At 44.1% G+C, this 16368-nt stretch overlaps 1 protein-coding gene across 3 annotated transcripts in view; it reads right to left on the reverse strand.

Moving 5' to 3' along the window:
* Positions 1-47: 47 nt before the first annotated feature.
* The window catches only part of LOC135523882 (rho GTPase-activating protein 22-like), a 31950-nt gene continuing 15629 nt past the window's right edge, over positions 48-16368 (reverse strand). Inside the window, exons 4-11 of one of the 3 annotated variants that reach the window (XM_064950882.1) lie at positions 7679-7807; positions 3688-3895; positions 3311-3443; positions 3052-3125; positions 2813-2934; positions 1877-2527; positions 1555-1831; positions 48-1453 (exon numbers count right to left, since the gene is read on the reverse strand). In XM_064950882.1, coding sequence (XP_064806954.1) covers positions 1231-1453; positions 1555-1831; positions 1877-2527; positions 2813-2934; positions 3052-3125; positions 3311-3443; positions 3688-3895; positions 7679-7807 — 1817 coding nt within the window. In that variant the 3' untranslated portion in view covers positions 48-1230. Of the gene's footprint in view, positions 1454-1554; positions 2528-2812; positions 2935-3051; positions 3126-3310; positions 3444-3687; positions 3896-7678; positions 7811-16368 lie in introns of all 3 variants that reach the window. The other 2 variants (XM_064950881.1, XM_064950880.1) reach the window with 2 other exon arrangements.

Here is a 16368-nt window from a genome sequence, read left to right on the forward strand (position 1 = left end):
TGAACACAAGCATGCTGACCCATACAGCATCACTCACAAAATGACACGGGTCATCTTTATTTGCTCATATTGCCATAATGCCATTCATTACAAGTGTGTAGATTCATAATAAATAAGCACCTTCGAATCTTAATCAAAGACTATAAATATTTAACCTAAGTTTACGTTTGAGGAGAATATAAACAATAGACTCTTGTCTAAATCAGTCCAAGTCTTTCAAAACACCACCTTGTAAACGTAAGCATAGGAACAGCATATGAAAGGGGTCATCGGATAACATTAGTCATGTGATTCTTGTATGAAATGCAAAAAGAACACAAAAAAATACAGTCACATTGCCTTGAAACTAATACACATTGTCACAATATTAAAAAACGATTATAGGGGACTTCAGGAACCAGATCATGTTTCGTGTTCAGGCCTCCAGACATGTCTAAACAGTAGCAGTAATCATTTGCTGAAAATGGGGATTCTAGCAACAGTTTCACCACATGCAACGCTCGCATAAGAATTATCTGGGGGAATGTATATAATTGTTATGCGTTCAAATCTATATCAATGTTTTGATAATTAATTCACACTCAATTTACAGAGCTGGCTTGATCAACAACACATTACATTCACTGAAGCATACAGTACATTCTGTTTCAACATTTTCATTCAATGAACTATTGGCACCTTACTGCAAGTAACTCTGGGGATAGTAGTGATAAATTAAAGGTTAAGCAATACATGAACCATTTGGACAAGCACACACCATTTTCTTTTTTAAATTCTAAAAGTCCCTGAAGGCACAGCCGGGATACCTTTGAATTGTTTCTTTGAGGGCAGTGGTCAGCTTCATGTGCCCCAAACCGTCATGGCGGCTTCAACACTGGACCTTATAAGCAGAGTATTTGGTATTGTTGTATTTGCACATTGTGTACTGTAGTAGGCAAAGCCGTGATTATTGTACAGTCATAATGATAGTAGTTGACCCCTTTGTTTTACATTAAAGGTATACGGACAGAGTTGACCAGAGTAAAACCAAGGACCGAGGCTTTGTCACCAGATAGATACTCATGGTAGTCATAGGCACACTTAGAGGCCTGAGGAAAGATAGAGATGCAGCTGCCTGCGTTGGACAACATGCAGTATTATTCATTGAGTCTATGTACCTCTTAGTCTCCCTTGCCAGACTCATGGCACTCAGCTGAGGGAAGAGACTATAGAAGTCTATGACCAGGGCTATTAAATGTTGCTGGTCCTTGCTCCCAGAGTTAGGTCTCCCAGAGTGGAGAAGAAGTCCTCCATTTCCCTCTCCAAGAGCCGGTTCCTGTTCTCTGCATCGTGACGGCCTCGGTCTGAGTTGCGGAGCTTGATCTCCAGCATGCGCTGCTTCTTCCTCTCCTGCTCCATCTCCTGCTCCAGGCGCTCCATCTGAGCGCACAGAGCAGCACTCGACTCCTCCAGCCTGCAGGGGGTACATACGTAGGTTGATTTACACAACTGTAGAGCCGGCTCTCATCAATACCTGAGTAAGATTGTTGACTGATTTGCTGCCTGCAGACTTACTTTTTGATGATGGTCTCATAGGCCACCTTCTGTTTCCTCAGCTCGTCCTTCAGACCCTCCACCAGGCTGGTAAGTACTTTGGAGCCTCCGTCAAGATCTTCCGGCGTCAAGATGGATGGCACCAATATATTGGCTATGGTGTTCCCATTGTCACTGCAGCCTGCACTGCTAACACACAGCTCCATGGCTTCACTACTGTCATGTTCTTGCTCTGAGACCCTATCTCCAACTCTCTCCTCCTCCCGGCCTCCCATCTGGCCCTGGTGCTGGGGTAAGGCTAGCTCCTGCCACTGGCACTCCCCTAGACCCTTCCTGTTACCACAGTTAGGCCCTGAGAGCTCGCTGCCTGAGTCAGGTGCGGCGATTTCACAGGAGGAGGTGGACCAAGGTGTGCTGGCTACGCTAGGGACACTGCCCATGCTGGAGGAAGAGGTGACGTTGTCATAGGTGGACAGTCTCTGGGAAGAGCTGGTGGAGTCCCTGACACGCTCCCCTGAGGCGGTGCGCCTGTGGCTCCTCAGAGAGGACAGCCCGTTCATCAGCCAGTTTCCACTATAGGACGCGCCGACGTCAGCCGCGCAAACAGCCGGCTTGGCCTGAGGAGGGGGACGCGGCGTGGAGGAGCCCTTGAAGGAGTATTTCCAGGAGGGAACATTCTTGGTCTGCTTGCTGGGGCTGACCACCGTCTCCCCCTTCCCTGAAGGAGCGAGTCTGAGTGGAGGGGTGGTGGCAGCGCAGAGTTTAACATCCAGAGAAGAGGCGCTGCTGCAGGCGAGGTCCTCGTTGGGGTTGGTGGGACAGCTCTGGAGGTCCTCCTCAGAAATCCAGCCACCGATGCTGTGCTGCTGGAGCTGTTGGCCTTGGAGGGTCACCTCTGACTGGGGAACAGGGACCTCCAGCTCCCCCCTCCCCGAATAAAGACGTTTATGCTCACTGATCAGTACGGTCATGAGGCTCTGGACTAGGGAGGTCCCTTTACAGGAAACAATAAAAAGGTATAAGGAACCATACTGTACAATACTGTTCTACTTTGGATTAGTATATGTTTTGTGAACCGGACATAGAGTAGATGAGTCATGAATAGATAGCATGCAATAGTAAAGTGTTTCGGTACTCTACTTTCCATAAACTGATGTACCGTATCTACTCTGCATCCTACTTCCCAACCATTTGAATGAAAAAATATCAGGAAAGTATCAGATGATTAATACCGTGCCTGTTAACATCAGTAGGATATAAAACGAATGAGAGTTCATACCTTCCATAATTACCACTGGGTCCTCCATTTTAGGCCGGAGGATGTTTGGTCCAAATACAGTGGCCAGGTTCTGTACACTCATCTTGTTTTTGATTGCGTGAGACTGGACCTCATCAAGAAACCTTTAAAGAAAGGCACGGCACAGCGGAACAGAATTAGAAAGATATGAAAATGTGACTGTGATAAAATAAGATAACTGTGATCTTCTAAGGACGGGAGTTGGATGTTTGTCGACATACTTGCATATGTACTTCAGGAGATTGTAGTTGGCTGGAGGAAGATTGCTCACTTGCTTTCCCAGCTCTTTTACACCCTAAGAAGATAAGACGAGAACCTGAGAATGACATACAGTATCTCAACAGCTCTTGTTTCTTCACACAGACATAATGTACTTGAACACTGTTTTTTTATCCAATGACAGAGCAGTTTGGCTCTTTGGCTTCCGTCATAGTGTGAGTACTAACATGATAAGAACTAGTGTAGAAAAGTGTTTCTTACCACCTCCGCGTCTTTGGCCAGCAGCTGAGCACAGGCGAGGAAGTCCTCATACTGGCAGAAAGGGACGACAGGCTCAGGCAGTTCACGGAGGTAGAGCTTCAGCAGGGACGCCACCGTGTGGACGTCAGTGTTACTGCAACGGGGCACCAAATAGTTATCTAAAGTTGCCTTACTAACTATGAATCACAATATCCAAATGCTAAAGGCCTAGTGGCCTACAGTATTGTAGTTGAAGGATTTAGCGTAGGATATACAGTATGTAGGCGTACTGTGTATACGCTATCACAGCTATTGTCAACAACCACTTCTACTTTCGGCTGAACAACAGCATTTATTTTGTATTCAGTAACAGGAAATGTAGATGACCTTTCATCTACCTGTCAAATAGAGGCTTATCCCCACAGTCAAAGGCTTCCTGTAGATCCTTTACCAGGTTAGTCTGCCCTGACATCCGAAAGAGACCCTCCTCATCCAGACCTCGTTCCCTTATGAAGTCCACACACTGCTCCACCAGAAGAGGTGCCAGGCGATGGCCAAATTTCTTTTCATACTGGACTGTGTCCTCTAAACTCTGGCCAAATATCCCTGCAGGCAAGAAAAACGTATTACATACTCTATTTCAGTATTAAACAATGGTTGTCATTCATTACCATAATAAAATGCCAAACCAATGGAAAGTTATGTTCAGGAATACCAAAATGCAGCATCTCAACATTCAGTAGTTGGATGAACAAGTAAACACAGAATGCAAATCAAAATATAGCTGCGAGCAGCAATGAATGGGGTTCACAGGATGACAGAAAGGATATCAGTTGGATAACAAAGCAAGCACTCTATCATGTCTAATCTAACATTGTTCCTTTATGTGCAATACGTGAAAGCATTACCATGTTTATCTCTCAAAACCACAAAGATGACGCAAGTGAAGTTTAGTCTAGTGTTGTATCTTTGAATTCAGCAGGTAAGTCATTACTTTATTTATTGAGTTTATAAACCAATTCTGGGATTAATTTGACTAATGGTTTATGTTAAGATTTGGGAAATGTTTTCAACGTTCAACCTTTCAACGTTCAAAATGTTGTATCAAGACCGACCCAAATATTGTTTATTAATAACTTTTCATGTTAAAAACTGTGTACTCTCCTCAAACAATAGTATTATATTATATCACTGTAATAGCTACTGTAAATTGGACAGTGCAGTTAGATTAACAGGAATTTCAATATCAGATATGTCTATGTCCTGGGAAATGTTCTTGTTACTTACAACCTCATGCTAATCGCATTAGCCTACGTTAGCTCAACAGTCCTATGGAAAGGACACCAATCCTGAAGAAGTTGAGTATCGACGCATAGCGAATCGAAGGAGTTGGAGGTTCATTTCAAAAACTCTAGTCTGCGCTCCACTTTGTGGAGGAATTGAGCTACTTGGAATGGGCCAATACGGAAAATGCCCATAGGTCTCACCTACCGTATATAATCTTGCTGTTATCAGCAATTTCTTGTATATCCTCCCAATGTAGGTCCTCTTGACATTAATTAGATATGGGCTAAAGAAGTTATCTTCGTCATTGCATGCTCCTTCCAAAATGTAATGTATGAAGCCACAAGTAGCCTACTGACTACACAGGAGGTTGGTGGCACCTTAATTGGGGAGGACGGGCTCGTGGTAAAGGCTGGAGAGGTATAAAAACATCATACACATGGTTGGATGCTATTCCATTCGCTCAGCCGTTCCAGACATTATTATGAGTTGTCCTTCCCTAAGCAGCCTCCACTGACTGACTACAATAGCGTGCCTCCCTTCCGGTTCCAGTGTTGGATGGGTTTAAAGTTACGGCTACAACTCTAAAAGCAAAAGGTTCCTGGAGATTCCTTTAGATGTTCTTCAAATTGAAACTGTGGTGGAACCCCTAAAAGTTCTTCAAAGAACCCCCTTTTAATGGATCCTCAAAGAACCTTTGGGGTTCATTTTTGAGCTACCCCCCCTCCCATGTAATTATTATTATTATGAATAATAGCAATACGCATAACAATTACATCAATAACACAATATGTTAGTTCTCAGTGTTTATTAAGATTTTAGTGGCAAAGCAGAATTTAAAAAATCCAAATATGAGGTAAACTCCCAGCAGAACCCCTAGTCCAATGGGTATATCCTCTGGCGTGTTGATGTTCTGCGTATCCACAGCCAGAATTATTTTGCGGGCCGTTTTCAATGCCAAGAACCCTAAGGTTCTTCAAAAAAACCACTGAGGATCTTAGAACAACACTCATTTTAAAATGTATGATATGGAAGCACAGATGCCAGTTAGACATGCTGTGAACCTTCTATTTTGAACATCCTCTGTGTGATGTAATATCTGGATATCCAGCTGCCTCCACACACCCTAGCCTATATTTCAGGAAGTGCTTTGAGAGGCTGGTTATGGCACACATTAACTCCACCATCCAGCCACCCTAGACCCACTCCAATTTTCATACCGCCCCAACAGATCCATAGACGACCCAATCTGAATTGCACTCCACACTGCCCTCACACAACTAGATAAGAGCAACAACTACGTGAGAATGCTGTTCATTGACTGAAGCTCAACGTTCAACACCATTGTCCCCTCCAAGCTCGTCACCAAGCTTAGGACCCTGGGACTGAACATCTCCTGCAACTGGGCCCTGGACTTCCTGAAGGGAACATCACCTCAGTCACGCTGACTCTCAACACAGGGGTGTGTGCTTAGTCCCCTCATGTACTCCCTGTGTATCCACGACTCCAACACCATCATCAAGTTTGCTGATGACACAATGGCGGTAGGCCTAATCACCTTCGACGATGAGACAGCCTACAGGGAGGAGGTCAGTGACCTGGCACAGTGTTGCCAGAACAACAACCTCTCCCTCAATGTAGGTAAGACCAAGGAGCTGATCGTGGACTACAGAAAACAGGGGGGAGCACGCTCCCATCCACATCGATGGGGCTGCAGTGGATCGGGTTGAAGCTTCAAGTTCCTTGGTGTCCAAATCACTAAGGACTTAAAATGTTACACACACGCGCACAGTTGTGGAGAAGGCGCAACAACGCCTCTTCCCCTCAGGAGGTTCGAAAAAGATTTGGCATGGCCCCTCAAATCCTCAAAAAGTTCTACAGCTGTACCATGGAGAGTATCTTGACTGGCTGCATCACCGCTTGGTATGGCAATAGCACCACCCTTGATCGCATGGCGCTACAGAGAGGGTGGGGACAGCACAGTATATCACTGGGGCTGAGCTCCTTGCCGTCCATCTATATCAGGCGATATGAAAGGAAGGCCAGTAAATCATTTAAGACTCCAGCCACGCAAAGACTGTTCTCTCTGCTTCTGCGTGACAAGCGGTACCGCTGGACCAAGTCTGGCAGCAACAGGATCCTGAACAGCTTCTATCCCCAAGCCATAAGACTGCTAAAAAGCTAACTAAATAGCTCACTAAATAGCTAACTAAACGGCTACACGGCCTATCTGAGTAGACCGTTGTATTTTACTTGATTAAAAATGTTGCACTGTCTCTATGCACACTCACAGGACCCTACACACTCACATACTCTACATGGACACTCCAACACACACACACACACACACAAACACTCACTCCCATCATTTGATCACACACACATAATATGCACATGCATTTTTACTGACTCTACATACACCCACTCAATCATCACGCTGCTGCTACGTTGCTTATCATATATCCTGATGCCTGGTCACCTTACCCCTTTACATGTCTACCTCTATCACTCCAGTATCCCTGCACATTGTAAATATGGTACTGAAACAGACCATGTATAAAGTACGCTTTCTTACGTTCTCGTGTTTTTGTTCTACCTTGTTATTCTTAGTATTACATTGTTATTGATTACTGCATTGTTGGGTTTAGAGCTTTCCAGGAAGACATTTCACTGTACCTGCGCACGTGACATTAGAACTTGAAACTTCTGCATACACGTCAAGTACAGTAGCCTACAGTAGACTAGCCTTGCAATGTTCGGAGCTGAACAGAGTGTAATGACACACTAGTCAGGTAATAAAGACTCTGAATGGACCCGTCCAGTCTGTTCTGAACATACTGTACACCATGCAACGATTTTCTGTCTGTCAAATCTTCTGACCCCTACAGCACATGTCAAAAAAACATTTGAGTGACATAAAGAGCATAATATGACCCTTGGAAAGAATATGCTTTCACTGAGCATTAGATCCGTTTGTAAATAATTGCATCTAGTAATATAAGTCTGGGTGCAGAGGTTTTCCTTCTAGCCTGGTAAAACCAGACTGAACACTGCGAAACAAAGGTGAAACATAGCAAAATCACTTTGAGTGCCAGGCTAGCTGACCTCCTCCAAAGGGTGCCCAGATGACCCGTCGTATGGCCTTGACCCAGTCATCCATGTCACTCTGGGAGTTGGCCAAGAGCAGAATGGCCTCATGACTGATTGCAGCTCGGTCCTTTTCTCCTCCTGTACCTCCTGAGAGAGAGAACGAATAAGAGAGAGAGAGAGAGAGAGAGATATGAGTCGAATGCATCTTTGAAAGTTAATAGGTTGGCAGACTAATCTGGGGGAAGAGTGGTCTGAGGTTAATGAAAGGTTGATGAGTCCAGCTACTTCAATATCCTTTCATGTTTTTTTTTTTCAAACCACAGCTCCACATCGGGAGATGATGTCCTTTAAGAGCCCCATCCCTGTACATGGCTACAATATAATATGTTGTGCATGGACAAGAACATCCAATCAGGTAGGCCCGACTCCTCAATGATCAAGATCTGTCCAAATACAAAATTGGATTTTCAGCCAACACGTTAGCCATCAACTACCCTCATATCAGACCTCCTTGTGAATAAAGTTGTAACCGGTACTATTACCACTAGGTGGTGTAGTTGTTATGTTTAGAATACAGTTACAGCTACATCAAAGACAGTACACCATGAAGATAGGCTAAAACGGTAGAAACATGCCATTGAGTGTAACGGTCGCCCCGAAGCCAAACTGCACATGTGCGGGGCCGTCAAATCAAAGGCACTCCTTCGACATAAAGTTGTTTTTGACAAAAATGAAAAAGTGTCCGTTTGTCACTAGCACCAGGTCGGAGTAATAACATGTTCAACTACTAAAGACACTGGCTCAAATCTAGGTTATGCCTTTAGATTTGGGGAAAATGAACAACTAGGGAAGAATGTCACTTCTCTCATTGACTTCTCCAATTCAAAACCCTGGCCTGGTCTGTTTGGTCTGCTTCGCAAGCACTCCCAGAAAGCCTAGCGATATTGCACCTCTGGGTTTGGAAACTCTGTGGATACATAAGACTGACCGAACAACCAAATGTAGACTACATGTCTCAACTGATTGACCCTGTAGGATCTGGCAACAAAATGAATGTCTACCATTTATCAGATATAGTAGTACACATGGAGAGAACAGGTCACATTTAAGTGATTCATCACATGTCATTCTTTAAGTGTGATTTTACTGGGGTCCAGTAATCCATGTAGTGATATCTCTCGCCATGTTTGGACATGCCATTTAGCTTTGGGGAAGGTAAACCAAATGTAAACAGTGATGCCATAAAGCTAAGTGCCTTTGTCACCCAGCTCAGCAAACTCACACCACTGTGATTATCACTTAGCAGCCCAGTCACATTGACTGCTTTGGGCTCTGTGTACTCATGTGACCCTTAGATTACATGTTTGCAGTCTATAGTCCAGGCTGAAGTCCGGTGCTTTAGTCATCATTACTTTCATCCTCATTACCAAATGCAGTCATCATATTCAGTCAGTACTTCATATACCTAATAGTATGTTAATGGAGTAGATATAATTCCTCTCTATGCATTCCTGGCATATTACTACTGTATATTCTCGGAATCAGTTGAAACCTCCCTATGCGAGTACAAAATAATGCTGAGCATTATATTGCCATCATAAAATATTAAATGATGATTGTGTTATCATTTGACTGGTGGAATGTTGCCTCTGTCAAGATATTTCCCACTTGTCTTCTGCTTCAAAACATCTTACTCATACACTAGACACGCAGAAAGCAATAGCGCTTGGCTGCTGCCATCTGATATGAACTTCAAAACAAAGAAAAAAAGATTAAAGGGACTCCAATTGTAGGAGAGAATCATATCATTCACAAAAAAAACACCTTCTACTATCTTGTACCAAACATCTGTATTGGCTACTTTCGGTTCCAAACATAGCACCTTCCATTAACTTGAAAGGTTGAAAGTGTTAAAATTGTTACAGCTTCAAAAGTACTTCTTCAAAAAGCTGTTCCTTTATGTGATCTGATAGGAAAGATAAAGCTCTTCGGTCCTCGTTCCTGTCATCAATAACAGTGTAAACCAGGTGGATCCCTTCCCGCCAGGCCACCGGAAAAGAGAGAAATCAAGCGAGTGATAAAGATGCCCTGCTGACGCAGACATAAAGGAGCCTGAACTCAGTCAATGCTTCGGTCTTCCAGCCCACCGCCAGCAGACTGACAAAAAGAGAGGAAAATATGAAAAACCTGTCTGAGGAAAGAAAGTGCAAAGATTTCAAATCAAATCAAATGTTATGTGTCACATGATATGCTTACTTACAAGCCCTTAGAAAACAACGCAGTTTTAAGAAATAAGAGTTAAGAAAACATTTACTAAATGCACAAAAGTAAAAAAAAACTGTATATTAATTTATGTACATATACAGTGGGGAGAACAAGTATTTGATACACTGCCGATTTTGCAGGTTTTCCCACTTACAAAGCATGTAGAGGTCTGTAATTTTTATCATAGGTCCACTTCAACTGTGAGAGATGGAATCTAAAACAAAAATCCAGAAAATCACATTGTATGATTTTTAAGTAACTAATTTGCATTTTATTGCATGACATAACTATTTGATACATCAGAAAAGCAGAACTTAATGTTTGCTACAGAAACCTTTGTTTGCAATTACAGAGATCATACGTTTCCTGTCGTTCTTGACCAGGTTTACACACACTGCAGCAGGGATATTGGCCCACTCCTCCATACAGACCTTCTCCAGATCCTTCAGGTTTCGGGGCTGTCGCTGGGCAATACGGACTTTCAGCTCCCTCCAAAGATTTTCTATTGGGTTCAGGTCTGGAGACTGGCTAGGCCACTCCAGGACCTTGAGATGCTTCTTACGGAGCCACTCCTTAGTTGCCCTGTCTGTGTGTTTTGGGTTGTTGTCATGCTGGAAGACCCAGCCACGACCCACCTTCAATGCTCTTACTGAGGGAAGGAGGTTGTTGGCTAAGATCTTGCAATACATGGCCCCATCCATCCTCCCCTCAATACGGTGCAGTCGTCCTGTCCCCTTTGCAGAAAAGCATCCCCAAAGAATGATGTTTCCACCTCCATGCTTCACGGTTGGGATGCTGTTCTTGGGGTTGTACTCATCCTTCTTCTTTCTCCAAACACGGCGAGTGGAGTTTAGACCAAAAAGCTCTATTTTTGTCTCATCAGACCACATGACCTTCTCCCATTCCTCCTCTGGATCATCCAGATGGTCATTGGCAAACTTCAGACGGGCCTGGACATGCGCTGGCTTGAGCAGGGGGACCTTGCGTGCACTGCAGGATTTTAATCCATGACGGCGTAGTGTGTTACTAATGGTTTTCTTTGAGACTGTGTTCCCAGCTCTCTTCAGGTCATTGACCAGGTCCTGCCGTGTAGTTCTGGGCTGATCCCTCACCTTCCTCATGATCATTGATGCCCCACGAGGTGAGATCTAGCATTGAGCCCCAGACCGAGGGGGATTGACCTTCATCTTGAACTTCTTCCATTTTCGAATAATTGCACCAACAGTTGTTGCCTTCTCACCAAGCTGCTTGCCTATTGTCCAGTAGCTCATCCCAGCCTTGTGCAGGTCTACAATTTTATCCTTGATGTCCTTACACAGCTCTCTGGTCTTGGCCATTGTGGAGAGGTTGGAGTCTGTTTGATTGAGTGTGTGGACAGGTGTCTTTTATACAGGTAACGAGTTCAAACAGGTACAGTTAATACAGGTAATGAGTGGAGAACAGGAGGGCTTCTTAAAGAAAAACTAACAGGTCTGTGAGAGCCGGAATTCTTACTGGTTGGTAGGTGATCAAATACTTATGTCATGCAATAAAATGCAAATTAATTACTTAAAAATCATACAATGAAGCCTCCCGGGTGGCGCAGTGGTTAAGGGAGCAGTACTGTAGCGCCAGCTGTGCCACCAGAGACTCAGGGTTCGTGCCCAGGTTCTGTTGTAACCGGCCGCGACCGAGAGGTCTGTGGGGCAACGCACAATTGGCTGAGCATCGTCCGGGTTAGGTTAGTCTCATCGCACACCAGCAACTATTGTGGTGCGCTAACCAAGGTTGCCAGGTGCACGGTGTTTCCTCCGACACATTGGTGCGGCTGGCTTCCGGGTTGGATGCACACTGTGTTAAGAAGCAGTGTGGCTTGGTTGGGTTGTGTATCAGAGGACGCATGACTTTCACCCTTCTGCTCTCCTGAGCCCGTACAGGAGTTGTAGTGAAGAAGATTGTAGCTACTAAACAATTGGATACCATGAAAAAGTGGTACAAATTCAAAACAAAAAAACAAAAAAAATCATACAATGTGATTTTCTGGATTTTTGTTTTAGATTCCGTCTCTCACAATTGAAGTGTACCTATGATAAAAATTACAGACCTCTACATGCTTTGTAAGTAGGAAAAACTGCAAAATTGGCAGTGTATCAAATACTTGTTCTCCCCACTATATATATATATATATATATATATATATATATATATATATATATATATATATATATATATATATATATATATACACACACAGGGGGTACCGGTCCTGAGTCAATATGATTTGGAAGCAATTAAGATAATCCAGAGCTCTGGGATTTAATGCAAGTCTCACTTCTACTGAGCACATTAAAGGGCTGATATTTTGATTAGGACTCTTCACGTTCCACAGAAAACTGCAGTGAAGGTCATTTTTGATGATAATGATTCCCTCTGGTCGGTAAATGTCAGACTGCCCACTGTGCTTGTGGATGGATGGATCCTTAGTGGAAGAGAGGGGAGATAAGGGATGAGTTTTACTGTGAAAAATATGTTTCTTCTTATCTGGGTGCAGTTGTGTAAAGTACATAAGTAATAAATACTTTGAAGTACTACTTAAGTTTTTTTGGGGGGGTATCTGTACTTTACTTTAATATGTATGTTTAAGTTTTACTCCACTATATTCCTAAAGAAAATATGTACTTTGTACTCCATTACATTTTCCCTGACACCCAAAAGTACCAGTTACATTTAGAATGCTCAGTCAGGAGAGCAATGTGGTCAAAATTCACACACACATCGATATAACGCGTTGTCATCAGTGGAGGCTACTGTGGACAGTTTCCATGTGGTTGATACCACACAATTGACTCCATTCCAGCCATTATCATGAGCCGTCCTCTCCTCAGCAGCCTCCGCTGGTTGTCATCCCTACCGTGTCTGAACTGGCGGACACACTAAACACAAATACTGAATTTGTAAATGATGTCTGAGTTTGAATGAGCCCCTGCAGTATGACAATTGAGTGATTTTACATCATTGTACATTTCGAAACAGATCATTTAAGACTTTTACTCAAGTAGTTTACTTGAGTCATTTTCTATTTATGGTATCTATTTTACTCAAGTATGACAATTGAGTTCTTGCTCCACCACTGTGAACATAGTTAACTGACTGGGAGGTGCAGACACCTGCAGTTAGTGATAAGCAGCCGTGTTGTGTGTCTTTGTGTGTGTGGCCACTGACAGTGTGAATAATGGTCCAGATGATTGTTCTGAGGATTGGGAATTGATTCACTCCTGCTGACCTTTGACCTTTGTGCAGGTTTATGAAGTGCAGCACACCTGTTGTGTATAATGTTTCCCAAATAACTGTGTGTAGGGTCACCATGGAGAAGGAACATCACGATAATTCCGGCATATACTACGTTTCTTTTTAAATGGATTATAGTATGTACATTTTGTAATAAAACATGTCCTCTGGAGCAGCTATGATTGGTTGTAGAACATGATATTGTTTTCTACCAACCTTTGTTGGATAATCAGAAGAAAAAAAAGCTTGCCCTTCAAAAGAAAAGAAGGACTCTTCACAAAACCTGAATGCAGTACGTCATACAACAACAGAACACCACTACCAACAAAATAAAAACTTTTTTTTTTGCCACTCTAGCTCCCCTACAAAGTAAACCTTTTGTTGTGGTATGGCATACTGGATTATGGACAAAACAAGTGAAATCGACAACAGACAGATGAACATAATTTAGCCCATAGCTGTTCAATATAATTACAGTACATTACATGTACTCAAATGACAATCATTTACAATATAACTCTAAAAAGGTAGCTAGCTTTACCTTGCAGGTGTTCCTGTTTGAGCCTGGTGGGCTTACAGCAGGCCAGCCCCATTCCCATGATTCACTGAGGGGAGCTGGCAGTGCTACAGCTGGGGCATGAATAGGGTACGTGCTGCCCTCCTGGAGGTCGTGTGTCCTTATCCACATGCAGGTACTACTGGGCAGGCGGTGCCAGTGAGGCATGCTCAATGCCAGGAAAAATAAGCCCCGAAAAACAAGTCCACTTCTTCCTGTTCTTCATTTATAGATTCTCTCATTCACTAACATTCACTAGCAGTAGTTATCTCTATCCCCTGGTTTTCCTAGGGAGAGGCAGATAGATACCAGAGGAGGAGTGCACGCTAATCTCTCCTTGTGTGCCCTGGCCTTGCTCTCCCTCTCCCTCCCTGGCAGTTTGCTGTGTGTGGAGTGATTAGATGGGCTCCACTACCCTTCCTTCCCAAACAAACCTCCCCAGTCCACACACACACTCTCTGGAAAACGAACAGACGTTGCGAATCAATTGGGAAGCCTCTGATTGGCCAGATTTGTGATGGTGATCTATAGTTCACTCGTAGAAAATAAGGGTTCCAAAAGGGTTATTTGGCTGTCCCCATAGGATAACCCTTTTGGGTTCCAGGTAGAGCTCTTCTGGGTTCTACATGGAACCCATTATGGTTCTACCTGGAACCAAAAAGGGTTCTTCAAAGGGTTATCCTATGGGGGCAGCCAAAGAAACCTTTTAGGTTCTAGATAGCACCTTTCTTTCTAATAGTGTATGAGTCTAAACTGCAATGACCAGTATAGGGACAAAGTGGAGTCGCAATTCAACGGCTCAGACACGAGACGTATGTGGCAGGGTCTACAAGCAATTGCGGACTACAAAAAGAAAACTAGCCACGTCACGTACACTGACGTCTTGCTTCCAGACAAACTAAACACCTTCTTTTCCCGCTTTCAGGACAATACAGTGCCACTGACGCGACCCACTACCAAGGACTGCGGGCCCCCCCTCTCATTCTCCGTGGCTGACGTGAGTAAGTCAATTAAATGTGTTAACCCTCACAACGGTATCATCAGAGCATGCGCAGAACAGTTGGCTGGTGTGTTTACGGCCCTGGGTCTCAACCCCGCCCTGTGCAATTGGGTCCTGGACTTTCTGACGAGCCGCCCCCAGGTGGTGAAGGTAGGAAACAACATCTCCACTCAACACTGGGGCCCCACAAGGGTGTGTTCTCAGTCCCCTCCTGTACTCCCTGTTCACCCATGACTGCGTGGCCATGCACGCCTCAAACTTAATCATCAAGTTTGCAGATGACACAACAGAAGTGGGCTTGATTACCAACAATGACGAGACAGCCTACAGGGATGAGGTGTGGGCACTCAGAGTGTGGTGTCAGGAAAACAACCTCTCACTCAACATCAACAAATCAAAGGAGATGATTGTGGACTTCAGGAAACAGAAAAGGGAGCAGCCCTATCCACATTGAAGGGACAGTAGTGGAGAAGGTGGAAAGTTTTAAGTTCCTCGACATACACATCATGGACAAACTGAAATGGTCCACCCACACAGACAGTGTGGTGAAGAAGGCGCAACAGTGCCTCTTTAACCTAAGAAGGCTGAAGAAATTTGGCTTGTCACCTAAAACCCTCACAAACTTCTACAGATGTGCAATTGAGAGCATCCTGTCGGGCTGTATCACCACCTGGTACGGCAACTCCACCATCCACAACTGCAAGGCTCTCCAGAGGGTGATGCGGTCTGCACAACTCATCACCAGGGGCAAACTACCTGCCTTCCACGACACCTACAGGACCCAATGTCACAGGAAGGCCAAAAAGATCATCAAGGACAACAACCACCCGAGCCACTGCATGTTCACCCCGCTACCATCCAGAAGGCAAGGTCAGTGCAGGTGCATCAAAGCTGGGACCGAGAGACTGAAAAACAGCTTCCATCTTAAGGTCATCGGACTGTTAAACAGCCATCACTAACACAGAGAGGCTTCTGCCTACATACAGACTCAAATCATTGGCCACTTTAATATATAGATCACTAGTGTCACGCCTGCTCCCGCTCTTCTCCCCTGGCACTCGAGAGCGCCAGGCTCCCCAGCATTGCGCACTCCTGTCATTATCATTACACACACCTGCCTTTCCCCCGTCACGCGCATCAGTGGTTATTGGACTGTCCTGGACTCAATCACCTCTGTCATTACCTTCCCTATACCTGTCTGGTTCCCCACTCTGTTCCCTGCTTCTACATGAATGTCCATATATCCTTGTATACCCGTGTGCTGACACTGTTCCTCTCTTGTTTCATGTCTGATCCCGATTAAATGTTTGACTCCCCATACCTGCTTCTCATCTCACAACTAGTCACTTCGAATAATGCTACTTCAATAATGTTTAGATATCTTACATGACTCATCTCATATGTATATACTGTACCATATATACCATCTATTGCATCTTGCCTATGCCGCTCGGCCATCGCTCATCCATATATTTATATGTACGTATTCTTATTCCATCGCTTTGGATTTGTGTGTATTAGGTAGTTGTTGTGGAATTGTTAGATTACTTGTTAGATATTACTGCACTATCGAAACTAGAAGCATCAAGAATTTCGCTACACTCGCGTTAACATCTG

The sequence above is a fragment of the Oncorhynchus masou genome, chromosome 31, assembly GCF_036934945.1.
Source record: "Oncorhynchus masou masou isolate Uvic2021 chromosome 31, UVic_Omas_1.1, whole genome shotgun sequence".
Lineage (NCBI taxonomy): Eukaryota > Metazoa > Chordata > Actinopteri > Salmoniformes > Salmonidae > Oncorhynchus > Oncorhynchus masou.